The following is a 17,767-nucleotide window of genomic DNA, read 5'->3' on the forward strand; positions in this document are numbered from 1 at the left end:
AATGTGAAAACATCTTTCAATTAGTAAAAAAAATAGGCTAATATACAAACATTTTTTAAAAAAATTCATTTGTGAAGGAATGCAGCATAATTGCCCAGACTCATATCCATTCACTCCTCAGATACTGGTACTCTTCTTGACACAAACCTCTCTATATTAACCCAGAGAAATGTGTACATGGCCAGTTAGCCTAAGCAAAATAGTCATTCACCTTTCCCCAAATTTAAACTATCATAAATTACCATTTGGACAGCATTAGAAAGAAATTGAAGCATACAAGGAATAAACTATATTTTCTTTTCATATCAAAATGTACTCTTGAAAATGTGTTTGGCACAGTGCTAAATCATATAGTTAATCCTAAATACTGCAGGATACAATAAACCCCTGGAGTTAACATGTGTTTACACCCTTTAAGGGATAAAAACAAAAAGATATTAGTTATTCAGAAAGTCTATAAAACTGTATAAACAATATTTTGTCTTGTTTTGAAAACCACTAATATAGCAAATTTTACATAAAAGACCACAAAATAATATAAATTGATTTAAACAGATCTTTACAATAAGAAATTCAAATGGAAACAGACAAGTAACAAAGAGAAGTAAAAAAATTTATTGCAGTATGCATTCCACCAGATTTGCTGGGGATCCCTTTTCTTGTATTATTTCAGGGTGACCTAATACATCAAAATCTACATTTACAAAAACTCCTCCTGCAGATAGGTCATAGATACTGCATGCGGTTTTTTTTTTCCCCTCAACAGAAAAAATTATATATCCGGGAGATTCTGCCACTTTACAGCCTGTAAAAACAATGCTTACCTGGAAACTGGGCTACGCTAAATAAAGCCATCCGCTGCTAGGTTAAACTCCAAGAACACTTTATTAAGAACATTAACAGACTAATTTCCAACATTCACTTGTTTATTTTCTTTAACAGAAAGGTTTTTTTCAAGGTATAAGCAATTTTTTAAACTATAATACAGTGGGAGTAAAAATGAACTGAGAAGTTTCTGCTGCACAACAGCGAAGGAAGCTCCCACATAAATGTTTACCAAATATTTCCTTCTTTTTTCTTGCGTCCCAGATTCCATTCTTACTCTTCATTTAACAGATTCTTTTTTTTTTTTTTGCCAGAAAGTTGATATCTCAAGTTTTTCTGTTATTTCAATTCTTGTAAATTTGGCTGTGTGTACAAATTCATTAGCTGGAAGTTCCATCCTTGGCAGCATACAGCGATCGTAAATTTTGAACAACTTTATTAGTCAGCTTATTAGCACTTGTTAGAGCAATTTTTTTGTAAATAATGTCTGACTCTTTAATAGTGTCTACCCAAGGCACCAGTTTGCGGCCATCACGGCGCTTAGCCTCAGTCCAGGAGCCGCTGTAGGAGCCTGCCATCCACTGAACACTGAAGCCATTGCTGGTTTTCTGTACTACTCTTGCAATTTGTGGTCGGTCTTTGTACTTTGGACAGCAAATAGCGATGACATCCATGACATCAACACTTTCATTCATCTGTGCTGCCAACTCTGTAGAGTCTGAATTTCTTTTTGACCTTCTCAATGACTAAAACATTGGGGGGAAAAAAGACCAAGTGTTACACAAAAGAACTTTAGTGAAATTATTGCTTTTATTGCTTTTAATCCCTTGACGCCGGGAGTTGGGATTACTCGGCACACATTCCATTGCCGGCAATGAGACGCACCGCGACCGCCAGCGCCAAGGGGTTAACATATCCTTGTAAAACCACATACTCTTAATTTGTACCCGTGTCTTTATCTCTTATTGATATATAAAATTATATATACACACGAATCATAAAGCTACATAAAAACTTGGCAACAATAAAAAGGATAACACACAGTACATTCCAAAGGAAAATTAATAAATTTTTATATGGGATAAATCTCATTTTCTAGTTTGTGTTTTTTTTATTGTCTTTTCTGTTAAACTTTCTACAAAACTTGTATAAATGGTTAAGTAGAGAATCTCTATCTACAAAATGCTTTTTTTCATGTTGATTACATTACTTGGTGTACATTTAATATAATAGACTGACATTTATAATCACATAAAAATAATTTTACGTAATACGCTGTGAAATACGTTGACTCCTCCTCCGCCTCACCCCTGAAGTGCCTCCTCCTCTATCCTCCCCATCACTTTCATCATCCTCTGTCTCAGCTGCATTGTTTTTAGGGCTGCCTCCTCCAAGAAGTGAGGTAATTGCTTTGTTCCGAGCATTTGTGCTAGCTGACACCTCTCCATCTTCTTCCTCTTCATCAGGATCCAAATGTTCCATAAGGAGCTTGAACTATTAAATAAACCCCCCAAAAAACCAGATCAGTTTACATTCAAACTTTAAAAAGACATTCATACCACACTACATTCAATAAAAAACAAATGAAAAGTTAAAGAAACAGTGTAAAACAAATGGCAGAAAACTTTTCTCTAGTTAATATTTTAAAGAATTGGAAAAGAAAAAAGAAAAAAAAGGGTAAATACACTAGATCTAGTCTCTGTTCCTATGACAGAAACAGTCAGGAATAAAGTGAACAAGTTATATGGTAGAGTTATACAAGATGGATGTCAGAAATTAGAAAATACTCTGCAAAGATAAATACCCTTCCGTCGAAATTAATTTTTCTTGTGTTTAACTTTATTAGACTACTTTGAAAGGTAATACTGTTTAACATCCTGAAAGGAAATTGCGAGTTATCATAGATCCATCACAAAAGATTACCAGAAACGTAACATTTTGAAATCTTCTTCCAATACATCAGCATCTACTTTCAAGTTTACACTGTTGCCTAGTTTGAAAGGATTTCAGATTTTTTGCAAAGCAACTTTACTTACATCTAAGTACTGTTTTACTATACTCCTCTTCACTTCTTCAGTGATCTTAGAATTAGCCATATCACTCCGCAGAAAATCCAGAGTTTGTTTTGGATGGAAATGTACTCCTGTCTTCCTGTTTATAGCTTTATCATACACTTTTGCAGATTCAGATGGAGAATATTTCTGAATTTTACTGTTTAAAGAGAACAAAAGGGAAGAAAGAGCTTTTAAGCAAAGTCCAAAACAATTTAAAGGAAAAGTTTTTTAAAATATTCAGTATAAGTAGTTATATTTTAATCATTCTGTATATAATAGACATCCTGGTAAGAAATTAAATCATTACTTTTTCTAAGCCAGTTTCATTACATTCAACCAATTCTATTTATGTTTTTCTCTTATACAAATCTACTGCAATTATTAACAATCAACTAAACACCTCCCTCCAACTTCTTCCAAACTTAATCCTTACAAAGAACTCACTAGATAACAAGATGGCCTATTGTCTAAATATCCTTACCTATCAGAGAATCCACAGAGGTTCTTTAAATGCTGTTTCAGCATCAAAAGTAATAATATGCCTTGGGAGACATTTGCAAATTCAATTAAAGGAGCTGAATTTTCTGGTAAACATTTCATCACGGCATTTATATCATTTTCTTCATCAGAATCTGAATCAGAGTTTACTCGTTTCCGTAACCTCCGAGGCTTAGAAGCTTCCTCCTCACTTTTGCTCTCACTACCACTGTTACTGTCACTCTCAGTCTCCTCGTCTGATGAAGGCTTTCTTTCCTTTTTTTTGTCTTTCACCATAGACTGTGAGACAGAGAAGTTAACATACATTCCAAAATTAGGGTAAATAGCACCATGTACATTTCTAAAAAATCATTATTGACTTAAATTAGGAAAAATTCCCTGAACAATGTTATTAATTCATAACTTGATTTTCATAACTTTATATACAAAGATTAAAATAATTTATGACAAAAAAAGCTGAATTCAAGGTCCCTGAAAAATTGATCCAAAGTCCACTTTTTTTGCAAGGTGGTTACAGAAAGAACTGAAGCAAGAAGTACTCCACTAGCATGTTATTCTTAAAAAGACTGCTCAAGTTTGTTATCGGAGACAGTAAAATGAAGTAAAAGCCAAATACAATAAATCAGGAAGAAAATTTCTTTTTTTTTCACCTGAATATAATTTTTGCATGTTACATATATTTCCATATGTACATTGGTACAAACTAGTCCAAGCTGGTTTTAATCCTTGTCTCTGTTAAAATCCTATGACACTAATTACACTGCTGACCAGAGAGCCCCTCAAATCAGCATATACAGTATTAATAATATCCAGTTTTACTACTTGTAGAGCTACACAATTTCATACCTGCATTATTACTGCACATAGTATGCTTTTTCATAACACAGAACTTAAGATGTCCCAAGCAGGATTTCATCCTCTACATACTGGTCCCACATCTAAAGAATATGCTGTCTTTTTCTAGCAAATTAAAAAATTGACTTTGGTAGTGTGAGAATTTAAAGCAGTGTTCTTTCCAGGTATCAACTCTGACTTGTACTTACTAGTCAGATTCAAAATTCTAGAAATGGGTTTGTTTCCTGACAGTTTGGACATTCTACTGTTAAAGCTGTCCAGGAAATGAAGACACTGAAGTCTTTAAGAATCACAGAATGGGTCAGGTTGGAAGGGACCACAGTGGGTCATCTGGTTCCACCTCCCTGTTCCAGCAGGGTCATCCCAGAGCACATGGCAAAAGATTGTGTCCAGATGGGTCTGGAATATCTCCAGCAAGGGAGACTCCACACCCTTTCTGGGCAATCTGTTCCAGTGCTAGGTCGCTGCACAGAGAAGTTCTTCCTCAAGTTCAGATGGAACCTTCTGGGCATCAGTTCCTGCCCATTCCTCTTGTCCCATTGCTCCCATTGCTGGGCCCCACTGAGCTGAGCCTGTCCATTCTCTGACCTTTCCCTGCAGACACTGACAGACTTTGATAAGGTCCCCTGACAGATGACTCCTCTTGAGGCTGAACAGCCCCAACTCCCTCAGCCTTTCCTCATAAGAGAGGTACTCCAGTCCCTTAATCATCCTCACAGCCTCTGCTGGACCCACTCCAGGAGCTCCATATCTCTCCTGTCCTAAGCAGCCCAAAACTGGACACAGCACAAGAAACAAAGGCCTTTTTCTTACAGGATTGTGTATTGCCATAGCAACAGATGCTATACCATTATTTGGGTTCTTATATGCTACCTTAAGAAAATACATATTGCATACTCTTTTCTTGCAATAAATAATGTATTTAAATTCTCCTAGGTGACACACATGGCACTGCCATCAGCTACTTGACAACAAAAGAAAAAGTAAATGGGATTTTGTTATTAAAATTATGCATGCAATTTTTATTAATTCCAATTAATTCAGAAATATTATGGAATTATATAGATTTAATATTAATATCTCAAAAATTGTCATTCATTTTTAATAACATAAGCAGCAATATAAGGAAAAATTTCAACTAGTGTCTACCAGATACAGGCCAGAACAGAAAGGGTTGTTTTTTAACTACCAGTTACAAACTAACAATACTGGTCCATATCATAATAATGGTACTGTATTCACAGAAAAATTGACCAAATTATATAGAAGCTTATGCTGCCACCATAATAAATATACTAAAATATAAATGCACATACCTCTTTAAATGACTGTAGTAGGTTGCTACCAGAAACTGATAATCTTATGTCTATATGATGCATTATAAACAGTGGCTCTTCCTGTGTTTGATAAGGAAAACAGGCTAGATTGTCTGCTATGTACAAGAGCATATTCACCTCTGTTTTCTGGAAGTTAAAAAAGTACATATAAATATACATACAAATATCTTATTATACACTTATCCTGTGTTCCTAACAGTTTAAAACAAAACAAAACAAACAAAAAAGAAATCACAAATTTTATTCTATATTCCCCCCAAACGCACTCTAAACAACATATATATATGTGCAAAATTTAGTCATACCTAAAGATACATTATTCCTAAACAACCTAAACTGAGTACAGAAAGATACTGAATGATGCAAAAGTGAGTAATGCATTCTATTAGGTAAATACCTTATATTATAAAGCAAAACAAAGTACCTTAGGGAAATAAAGCTATCAATAATTATGTCATAAAAATATATTACAAAAGGAGAACTTAAGCTTGCAATGGTATTTTTTTACATGAAGGAAATGTGGTGCTTACTGCAGTATCATCAAAGAGGTTGAGTAAGGAAACAAGAAATGCTCGTCTGTGTTGACGGTTCCCTCGAATCATGGAGTATAGGTGTGAACACAATGCATTGGATGATTCATCATGTCTAAAACCTCTCACAGGATCCTGTGGGCAGGTATTAATTGCCTGTTGTACCTGGTAAGACATCTTCATACCAGCCACTGCTTTCATCTGAAATGGAAAAGTACTTATTTTTATTTAAATCATTGCTTTCAAGCAGTAACACTGAAAGTGGAAAGTAAACAAATGCCTGACAACAGAAACTTCTAGCCACTTTCTAATCTTTTTTCCTTTTAAGTGGTTGTCCTAGGTTGACTGTATGATGCTTTTATCCCCAATCGTCTGTCCTGTTTATGCTAAATAATAGGTTTTGCACCTTTAAGACTTGTTTCAGGTGTGAAGGGGGGGAGAAGAAGCATGGAGTTTGTTTCCAGAAACTGCACTCACTCCTCCACATTCCTGCTCCTGGACTGTGTTGTCTGCAGATGGACAGACAGCGAGACAGAGCTCTCCTTTGCTTTTTAGTTAGTTTTAGTTAGCTGAGGCAAAGAAGCTCCCTGGACTGTAGCTTTTCCATTTCTTTCGACCTGCTCAAACCTGCTCTAGACTGAACACCAAGAAGAGCACCGGCAGCTCGCACCTGTGGCCCAGTGGGCCGGGCCTGGGCCACGGCATTTCCAGCCCCGGAGAGACTGATAAGAAACTGAGTGAGCCGAGCTGCAACCTTGGGGGGGGGGAAAGATTTTTGAGTTTGTCCCTCTTTTAGAGTGGCAAGAAGTTTTTATTGTTTAATATTGTTTAGGTTTTCTTGTTTAATAAACAGTTTTTTCCACTTTTCTCCAAAGAAATACTTTTTTCCCAAACCAGTTGAGGGGGAGGGGCCAATTGAATCTGCTTTCTAGAGGAACCCCTTTAAGAGTACTCTCCCAATTTTACCCTAAACCAAAACAAATACAGTGGTTCCTCATCTGAAGTTTAACTTTGAAACACGCACTGACGCACACTACTGCCTTTTGAGAAAGCATACAGATTTAAACAGAATTTGTGGTAGAGATCAAAATGTATTGTGAACTGCTTCTGTGTTAGAAACATACAGATGATCTGTTTACCAACTACAGCCAGGTACCCAAATTGAAACAATTTTCAAGAATCATAGATTCATAGAATATCCTGAATTGGATGAGACTCACAAGGATCATCAAGTCCATCTCCCGGCCCTGCACAGGACACCCCAACAATCCCACACTGTGCCTGAGAGTTTGTCCAAACAGTTCTTAAACTCTGGTAGTGTTGGGGCCATGACCACTGCTCTGGAGAGCCTGTTCAGTTCCTGACCACCCTCTGGGTGAAGAACCTTTTCCTACTATCCAACTTAAGCTTCCCCTGACACAGCTCCAGCTGTTCCCTTAAGTCCTGTCACTGGTCACCACAGAAGAGAGATCAGCGTTTGCCCCTCCTCTTCCCTTAATGAGGAAGTTGTAGACTGCAATGAGATCTCCCCTCAGTCTCCTCCAGCTGAACAGACCAAGCGGCCTCAGTTGCCCCTCATACGGCTTCCCCTCAAGGCCCTTCACCATCCTTGTGCCCTCCTTTGGATGGTCTCTAATAGCTTTATATCCTTATATTGTGGTGACCAAAACTGCCCCCAGGACTTAAGATGAGGCTGCCCCAGTGCAGAGCAGAGTGGGACAATCCCTTCTGACCTGCTGGTGATGCTGTGCCTGATGCCCCCCAGGACACAGTTGGCCCTCCTGGCTGCCAGGGCACCGCTGACTCATATTCAACTTGTCATCGATCAGGACCCTCAGGTCCCTTCCCACAGCTGCTCTCCAGCCTCTCATTCCCCAGTCTGTCTGTACATCCACAGTTGCCCCATCCCAGGAGAAGAATCTGGCACTTGCCCTTTTTAAACTTCATATGGTTGGTGACTGCCTAGTCCTCTAATTGATCAAAGTCTCTCTGCAGGGCTTCCCTGCCTTCAGTGGGGTCAACAGTTCTCCCAGTTTTGTATTGTCTGCGATCTTGCTCAGTATCCCTTCCAGTCCTGTGTCCAGGTCATTAATGAAGATATTGAAGAGCACAGGGCCAAGGATAGAGCCCTGTGGAACCCCACTAGTGACAGGCTGCCAGTCTGATGTCTCCCCATTCACTATAATCTTTCGTGCCCCACCCGTGGGCCAGTTGCTCACCCAACTGCATGATGTGTTTATCCAGCTGGGGCTGGACATTTTGTCCAGAAGGATCCTGGGAGAGACAGTATCGAAAGCTTTGCTCAAATCCAAAAAGATTATATCAACTGGCTTCCCTTGGTCAACCAGGTGGGTTACCTTGTCATGAAAGGAAATCAGGTTTGATAAGCAGGACTTTCCCCTCATGAAGCTGTGCTGGCTGTGACTGATGACTGCATTGTCTTTCAGGCGCTTTTCAATACCTTCCAGAATAATCTCCTCCATAACTCTACAAGGCACTGAAGCGAGACTGAGAGGCGAGACTGGAGGCCTCGTTCTTGCCCTTCTTGAAAATCGAGACAACATTCCCCAGCTTCCAGTCAGCTGGGACCTCTCCAGATTCCCAAGACCACTCACAAATCATTGAGAGAGGTTTTGGAATCACATCAGCAGCTCAGAGTAGCCTGGGATGAATCCCATCACATCCCATAGACTTATAGGGATCCAGCTGGAACAGCAGAACCCACACATTTTCAGGGTTGACTGGGAGTTGATCATTCTCACAGTCATGGTCCTTCAGCTCAGGGCACTGGGACCCCCTTGGTCTGTCACTGGTGTTGAAAACAGAGGCAAAGAAAGCATTAAACATCTCTGTGTCGCCCATGTCCCTGTTTGTGAGGTGGCCATTCTCATCATGGAATGGGCTGATGTCATTTTTGCACTGCCATTTACTGCTGACATTTAAAAAGGCTCTTTTTATTGCCCCCCACAATAGTGGTTTAAGCCCAGCTGGAAACTAAGCACCATGCAGCTTCTTGCTCAGTCCCCCTCTCCACCCCCACCCTGGTGGAATGGGAAGGAGAATCAGAAGGGTAAAAGCCAGAAAACTCCTGGGTTGAGAGAAAGTCAGTTTAACAAGAAAAGCAAAAGCCACACACACAAGCAAAGCAAAACAAGAAATTCATTGAGCCCTTCCCAAGGGCAGGCAGGTGTTCAGCCACCTCCAGGAGAGCAGGGCCCCATCCTATTGAACGGTGACTTGGGAAGATGAACACCATCACTCCAAATGTCCCCCCCCCTTCCTCCTTCTTGCCCCCACTTTACATACTGAGCATAATGCCATATGGTCTGGAATATTCCTTGGGTCAGTTGGAGTCACCTGTCCAGGCTGTGTCCCCTCCCAACCTCCCATGCATCCCCAGCTCCCTCCCCAGCGTACAAGGAGCAGAAAAAGCCTTGGCTCTGTGCAAGCTCAGCAATAACAAAAACATCTCTGTATTATCAACTCTGTGTTCAACACAAACCCCAACACAGACCAATGCCAGCCTGTGGGAAGGAAATTAACTCTACCCCAGCCAGAACCAGCACAACTGTCCAACTCCAGTTGAGCTTTGGCCACACAGATTTTCTCCCTACAGTGGCAAGCAGCATCTCTGTATTATTCCCATACCACCTGACCTTGCTTCCACTGGGCACACACCTTCCTTTATAGCCTTATTTCCAAGAGAAGATTCCTGTTCAGCCACGCTGGCCTTCTGCCTTGCCTGCCTGACTTCTGACATCTGGGAATTGTCTGCTCCTGTGCCCTTAGGACGAGATGTTTAAAAAGTGAGCAGCACTGATGGACCCAGCACCTCCAGAAGTATTTTCCCAGGGGACCTTACTTGATATTTCCCTGAGCAGCCCAAAGTTTGCTCTCCTCATGACTAGAGTTGAGGTTTTGCTGGCACTTTCCCTCCTGGAACAGAGATTTTAAACTTGATTGCTCAGTGGTCACTGTGGCCAAGATGGCCGCCAATCACCACTTCATTCACAGAATCACAGAATATGGTGAGTTGGAAGGGACTCACAAGGATTATCGAGTCTAACTCCTGGCCATGCACAGCACCATCTCCAAGAATCACATCATGTGCCAAGAGTGTTGCCCAAATGCTTCTTGAACTCTGTCAGGCTTGATGCTGTGACCAGTTCCCAGTGGAGCCTGTTCCAGTGCCCGACCAGCCTCTGGGTAAAGGACCTTTTCCTGATATCCAACCTAAACCTCCCTTGACACAGCTCCAGCTGTTTGTTCGAGTCCTGTCACTGGTCACAAAGAGATCAGTGTCTGCCCCTCTTCTTCCCCTCACAAGGGAGTTGTAGACGGTGATGAGGTCTGACTTCAGTTAGGTATCTCTTTGGATGCCATGAACAGTGCAATACTCAAATTTCAGTGGAATACAATTAGATTTATAAAGTCCCACAATGTAGTATACACACTAAACTAAGACTGAGGCCTTCTGAAATAAGGAAGGGGTGCAGCAACTCAATTTCAGATCTTTAGCAGAACTATCATCACCATGCCACAGCTCCACAAGTCTTCACTTAGCCCTCAGATTTTCCTTTGAGCAAGATCCCTCAGTTCTTAAAATCTTCCTATGTTCCTTCTGCTTAGATTATAATTTATAAAGCATTGATGTCTTAAAGTCTTAATACATATATATATATATATATACTGACCTCTACTTTTACAAAGTGCTCTCTCTTAATACAGGAAAATCATTGCTAAACATTATGAAACAGCTGTCCTTACCTCTTATCAAATAAATGCTCTTAACATACTATTCAGTGAGGAAAACACTACTGTGGATTATAAATTAAAGGAATTTTTAGACTGGAAGAGATGCTTCAAATTATTATATCCTTTCTATTTCTACAAACAGAAATCTCCAATCAGGGGAAAGAGCTGGGATCTTCTTTACAACTGCTTATAGTTATTGTTTATTTGTTATTTATATTATTTTTCTGCAGCTGAGGCCTATCCAAGTGTTGAGTCACCAGAGAATGCAACAGTATTTTGTAAAATGATAAAAGAATTACTTACATGAATGAACCCAGCATACTTTTTGTCTATTTCCACCAATTGCTGGTCAGCTTTGTTTCGCATAGAGGGCTCTGGATCTGTGCCCATAGCAATTAAGTACGGCACACACTTGAAAAAAAACAAATGAAATTATTATTTAGTCATTGTATCTCGTCTTTCTCACTCTTTGCTCTTTTATTACAGTATTGTTTATGTTATATTCTGACTACTGCAGAAACTAGAATAGGAAGCTTTATGCAACTTACAACTTGACTACTTTTTTCAAGCAAATAGTACAAAATACACAAAAGACCAATGTTATCATAGAATCATAGAATAGTTAGGGTTGGAAAGGACCTTAAAGGTCATCTAGTTCCAACCTTCTGCCATGGGCAGGGACACCTTCCACTAGACCAGGTTGTTCAAAACCCCGTTCAACCTGGCCTTGAATGCTTCCAGGGATGGGGCAGTCACAGCTTCTCTGGGCAACCTGTTCCAGGGCCTCACCATCCTCATAGGGAAGAATTTCTTCCTAATAGCTAATCTAATCCTACTCCCTGTCAGTTTGAAGCCATTTCCCCTCATCCTTTTACTACATGCTCTTGTAAAAGTCCCTCTCCATCTTTCTTGTTGGCTCCCTTCAGGTCCTGGAAGTTCACAGGTAGGTCACCCCAAAGCTTCCCTTCTCCAGGCTGAACAATCCCAATTCTCTCAGCCTTTCCTCATAGCAGAGGTGCTCAATCCCTCTGATCATCTTGGTGCCTCCTCTGGACTTGCTCCAACAGGTCCATGTCCTTTCTCTGCTGGGGACCCCAGAGCTGGAGGCAGCACTGCAGTTGGGGTCTCACCAGAGTAGAAAGGCAGAATCCCCTCCTGCTCTGCTCCCCACACTGTGGGATCAGTCCAGCCCACAGGGGGTTTCTGAGTGCCAGCGCACACGGACAGGGCATGTCCAGCCTCTCACCAACCAGCACCCCCAAGTCTCTCTCCCCAGGGCTGCTCTCGATCTGTTCATCCCCCAGCCTGGATTGATCCTGGGGATTGCCCGACCAAGGTGCAGCACCAGCACTTGGTCTTGTTAAACCTCAGGAGATTCCAATGGGCCACTTCTTGAGCTTGTCCAGGTCCCTCTGGATGGCCCTGTCCTTCAGATGTGTCACGTCCACCACTCAGCTTCATGTCATCTGCAAACCTGCTGAGTGTACTGTCAATCCCTTTGTATGTGTCATTAATGAAGATATTAAATAACACTGATCCCAATATAGACCTCTGAGGGACACCACTGGTCACTGATATCCATTGAGACTCGGAGGCATTATAAGTGACAGAAGTTGTGTGAAGTTTCAGGTAGTATTTCCAGTTCTCTCAAACTCTAAAGTCAATTTACACTACAAAAAATGCCATTTAAAAAAAACCCAAACCACACACCACCAGTTATGATTGAACATGTACAATGGTTGTGTTATAAACAAATAATTACAAAAATATTATGTAAGCAAAGAATAATGGTGATGATAACTGAAGTTCTGACATTGACTCTGGAATTCCATAGTGTTTGGAGGACATGGGAATTGAGGTGGAGACAAGCTGTCACAGTTTTCAGAATAAAGAATTAAAGAAAAGAGCTTGGCATACATGTGAAATTCGTAACAGAAATATGCTCCAATGTACATTTGCACATGCACTTTAGGCACTCGCTGGGCTTTTAGATCTTGATCCAAAGACAAGAAAATACAGCATTTGGAATCTAAATTTCAAAATATGCTTTCTGTAAAGTCCCCTTGCTACAATAAGTGATTACTGTAACATAGCTGCAAGAGAAAAACTAAAAATATATCTAGCAAGTGTAAAAAGCCCTGAAACCTGAAGACCAAAAAAAAAAATCCACATCATAAAAGGTTACCATACCTGAACAGGATGGATGAGACCCTGGTTTAATGTCAGTGCAATGACATTTAGAGCAAAGTGGCGTACACTGGACTGGGTATGAAAGAAAGCCTCAAGGACTTGTTTGAGATATAGCTGCATGATGGAACTACTCATCCCTGAGGAAATATCACCCATTTCTTTCAGATCTTCCTGCTTTGCTACTTTTTTCCCTGTAAAAAGGATGAAAGCAATAGCACACTCACCACAGTATAATCATTTACTTTGCTATTATTTGATGCATACTTATCTTTAAGCTTTATAATACGAAGACATTTCAGCCATCTTAGAATGGGTTTATGATCTCATGAAACATAAAGCAGTCTGATAGCAAATATACTTAAAAAATTAGTCACACAAATTTAAAGTCTCTTTCCTCGATAAAGGTTTTATTTTTTACAATTTCTTATTTTGTATCTGCTAATTAACCTTAGAGAATATTTTGATAAAAAGTATTACTACCATCATTACAGCAATTATGCATTCTGGATTGATTTCAGGATTTATACATCCTGAAAGTAAACAATAAGCTACATACCTCAATATACCTATGAACATAATGAATTCTTGAAAATTATTCTAAGATATCATGTGTACAATATTACTAATTAGATAACAATCTTAAATTACTCAGTTCATGTATATAGTAATTGTATGCAAGAAAGTTAGATTTTGCCTGCCTCAGCACAGAAGAACTCAGTACTTACAGTCTCTGTCTGCCTGCTGCATACGTGTATCCTCCTCCTGCAAGTAGGTCTGGAGGTTTTTTAACACCTGGATTTTTAAGTTTACTGAACAGTTCTTGTCTGAAAGAATGCTGTTGTACAGGGTCTTCACTTCCTGTTCAAACATTAAACTTGGGTGTTGTATAAATGCAAATCCTAAGGGTGGAAGAAAAGAGGAAATATTCCATATTATTCACTAGAAATTGTATTTCTGCTTCTTAAGTCTTTCTTCAAAATAGAGGTATGAAATTTATCTCCTCCCAAGTTTATTGCTAACAATATTGCTTTTTCATATGGACACCATTCTAAATTTATAAGGAGTTCTATTATCTGTCTGATAGATAAAGATGGGGTCTTGACCCAGGGCAGTTGAACTAAGAGTTATATAGTTCTGGAAGCATGTCCAGTGTACTGGTCTGCATCTCAATGACTAGGAGGTCTCCCAAGAGCAAGGGAGGAACATTGGTAAAAAATTACTCATTGTTTTTCTAATGCATTTGGAGAAAAACATTGTGCTGAAGCTATGAAGAGTTATTCATATGGAGACAGAGAAAATGTGGAAAAATTGCTAAATATCCTGGGTATTTAAACAATAAAATCTTAAAAGAAAAAATATAGCAAATACAATAAAATAAAATTTAGACCTTTCGCTGTTATTATTCATATACCTATTAAGGCCGTGTCTTGAAAATTACCTGAAACATTCCCAAGACTACATCTGTTAGACGATACACACTATAGAACTGCTTTTAGCTGCAGCCTTACCCTTAACAAAGAACTGGTTATTCTTAGTCAGGGAAGTCTTTATTTCATAAAAAGTTTGATCTAAATATGTAACAGAATATATAATTTTAGATCACATATGTAGATTTAGGAGTGCTGCCAACAGACTCTTACAGAGTATCATAAAAAACGGTAATGGGAACATAACTTCCCAATTTAAACTATATTTAACTACTTGATCAATTTTTTTAAGACTGTGAGAAAAGCATATATTAAGTGTATTTTTCACGACCATAGGAAACTAAGATTCTGAATGAACACACAGAAAACATAAACATAAAAGAAGAATGGGGGAAAAATGAAAGCAAATAAAGTTATGTGAAAGCAATGTATAAAAGTGGGTGTAACAAAGGGAAGATTGAGTCAGGTTTTTAAAACTGGATCTGTGCACACAGAAAAGACAGTGTAGGTAAAGACTAAGTCTTGGGCAAGACCTAAGTGCATTTAAGATCTCGTTTCAATTTCAAAACAGGAAAAGGAAAGAAGGCAGGGGAGATGGAGGGGAAAAAGGTGAAAGAAAAAGGAATGATGCTCCTCTTTGAAGTACGTAGTATAATTGTCCACTCTATACAGGTGTATATTGATGTTTATAACTTGACCACCTCTGAGAAAGTCCAACTAATTTCTTAGGTTTAATTTTGAAAATGGAAAGCACTTGCATGAATGTGTAACAATCCATAACTCTCTTTCTTTCATTCACTTATTTAAAATAATCTAAAACCACCAGTACTCTTAGGGAAATTATTATTTTTCCATCCCCTCTAAGCAGTGAAGAAACTTTACTTGGCATAAGAATTTGTCAGAGAGGGTGAAAAAAGGCAACTGCTGTGTTCATTTAAGGACTGACTTCACATCTGGGGGCTGCTCTCACACCACTTCTCTTCATACCTTTGTTTTCACTCTGTTAAGGTTAAGCACTGAACTTGGCTGAGTAAGACATTACCTGTTAGATACTAACAAAATTTTTTATCCTCAATCTGCCTTGCAAGTACACATCTGGAAGAGAAGCATAACCATAACGCTTTATGGTTAAACTCAATCTCTCAACAGCAGTGACACATCCCAAAGCAAAGGTTAAAACTGTTGAGTGTCCTTACTATAAGGACACACTAATAATTACCAAAAGGAAAGTACACAGTCTTCATTTGATGCCTTCAGTGTGTATAAATTTTGAATTAGCTTGTTAGTAATTTTCACCTTATTGTTGCACATAAATGTTGAATGTATTTGACAACTTGATTCAGTATTACCAGCCTGTAAAAGAGAGCTTTGCACTGCCTACTACATCTGTGTAAACCCAAGCAGCTACCTTCAAAGTGGAACCAGTACTTAGATGAGACTAATATATCACTGAAAACAGTTGCCTGAGGTTTAATTAAGATAAAGACTGACATGTTTACAGGCAGAGAAAAAATAATTTAAAAATCTGAAGAATGCCTACTGATAGTCACTCCTGTTTTCTCCTCTTCCCCAAACTGATCACAGTTCAGTCTGTAATTAAGGAACATTTCTGATGAATACAACACTCAGCCTCCATGAGTAAAGCAATCATGTCTATGGTTAGGAAGGCAGCCCCTATCCCATGTGCAATATTTTGTATAGAACAATTAAATTAGAATGGACTACAGTAAGTGTTGTGCATCTTGATACAATGCCTACAAAAACCTCCAGCTAGTTGTTAGCACCATAGCACTGTTCCTGCAACAGAGGCAACTCTAAAGCCATTAATCCCACTCAGCTGTCTGCAATGGTTTCCTCACAGAATATCAAATCAAGATTCAGTCTCAGTCCTTATCCTCAGTCCTCCCTAGCCTGAACTGTACCAGGCTATCTAAAAAGTCACCTAAACAGCAGCATAAGGAGGAAAATTAACAGTTAAACCATACAATGCAAGCTCACACACATAGGAGACAACTTTCTTTAGACTAAGCCATAACCATGAACTGAACTCTTCCAGAAACCAAGGCCTATCTGTCCAAACAAGATGCTGTTACGTGTACAGTTCTGGTCCTTGAGCAGAGGATGAACATGATACAAACCACTCAATGTCAGTTCATGTATTACTGTAAGTCACTGAGATACTATACTAATGCCTTCAGACAAAGAATCTATTTAAAATTGAAATTTTGCCAAAGACCCAAAATAAGCCGCAATATTTAGACTATGGCATCATCTCAATGCCTCGTGAAATTTCACAGAGCATCTCTCAGTTAGTATAAACTGCCAGAGCTCCCTCAATTTCTGTGGAATTTCTGCCCCTACACTTAAAATTCTCAAAGTGTTTCCATCATTTTTTCTAGCTATTCTTTAACCATACCTTGAGGACTGAAAAACAATATTTGGAGTTACAACATATTTGCATGTGGGAAAAAAAAAACCCATCTCCATTTACTTTGGAAACTTGATGCTTTTTAAGACTTGGTCATACATCAAAAAGGTATTCACTGTCAAAAGCATCCACTCTGCTGCAGAAGTATGCAACTTCCAAGTATCCCTTTGACTACATTTCCATAGCCAGGTCTCAAATAAAACATGTGGTGAACTTTGATTTTAAACAAACTTCCCTGCCACTACACAAATAAATGCATGGATTTCTACTACAGCAGAATAATAAAAACTATTATTATTTCTTACCAAGGCCAATAATGGCTTTTGTCTGTACTTCTTCATCTGAATGCTTTGTAAAATACATCAGCAGTTCAAGTACTTTATCCTTAATGTTAACCTGAGGAAATTAAAACACAAATAATAGCTATTTGAAGTTGAAACAGATATTTTTAATCTCTTATAAAAAGCATATATATCAAAAAGGAGAAACACAATCTTACTGCATTGTCTTTGCAAAACCATGTATTTACAACCCAAAAAATGATATAATATGTATTATGAAGAAATGCATAGCTTTGAGGGCCTAGGAATAAATACTGTGTTCTCAGATTGAAGTGGAGCATTCAATAGACACAAGATGTGGAGAATAAATACAAGATATTTTACCTTACTGTTGCCCTTAAAATCTTCTTGATCAAAATCAAAATGTCGACACAGTGCTCCAACTGTGAAAAGTGATCTAAGGAGTGCTGGTTTATTGGCAGTAAGTATTGTACTGTTGGGGTCTTCTTGGTGTTGACTTTTTAATTTTGAAAGTGCACCTACAGTAAGATAAAAGTTTCGTTCACAGTATTTAATCATGGTGTACC

General features: G+C 38.9%; 1 protein-coding gene across 5 annotated transcripts in view; it reads right to left on the reverse strand.

The window, feature by feature from the left end:
* Window positions 1-592: 592 nt before the first annotated feature.
* The window catches only part of LOC137465553 (nipped-B-like protein), a 194,679-nt gene continuing 177,504 nt past the window's right edge, over window positions 593-17,767 (reverse strand). For 4 of the 5 annotated variants that reach the window (XM_068177630.1, XM_068177629.1, XM_068177632.1 and 1 more), the window contains 11 exons: window positions 17,565-17,719; window positions 17,205-17,295; window positions 13,770-13,943; window positions 13,045-13,235; window positions 11,158-11,265; window positions 6,100-6,300; window positions 5,549-5,695; window positions 3,361-3,656; window positions 2,862-3,036; window positions 2,134-2,319; window positions 593-1,571 (listed from right to left, as the gene is read on the reverse strand). In XM_068177630.1, coding sequence (XP_068033731.1) covers window positions 1,206-1,571; window positions 2,134-2,319; window positions 2,862-3,036; window positions 3,361-3,656; window positions 5,549-5,695; window positions 6,100-6,300; window positions 11,158-11,265; window positions 13,045-13,235; window positions 13,770-13,943; window positions 17,205-17,295; window positions 17,565-17,719 — 2,090 coding nt within the window. In that variant the 3' untranslated portion in view covers window positions 593-1,205. Of the gene's footprint in view, window positions 1,572-2,092; window positions 2,320-2,861; window positions 3,037-3,360; window positions 3,657-5,548; window positions 5,696-6,099; window positions 6,301-11,157; window positions 11,266-13,044; window positions 13,236-13,769; window positions 13,944-17,204; window positions 17,296-17,564; window positions 17,720-17,767 lie in introns of all 5 variants that reach the window. The other variant, XM_068177631.1, reaches the window with a different exon arrangement.

This window comes from Anomalospiza imberbis (assembly GCF_031753505.1).
Source record: "Anomalospiza imberbis isolate Cuckoo-Finch-1a 21T00152 chromosome W unlocalized genomic scaffold, ASM3175350v1 scaffold_31, whole genome shotgun sequence".
NCBI lineage: Eukaryota > Metazoa > Chordata > Aves > Passeriformes > Viduidae > Anomalospiza > Anomalospiza imberbis.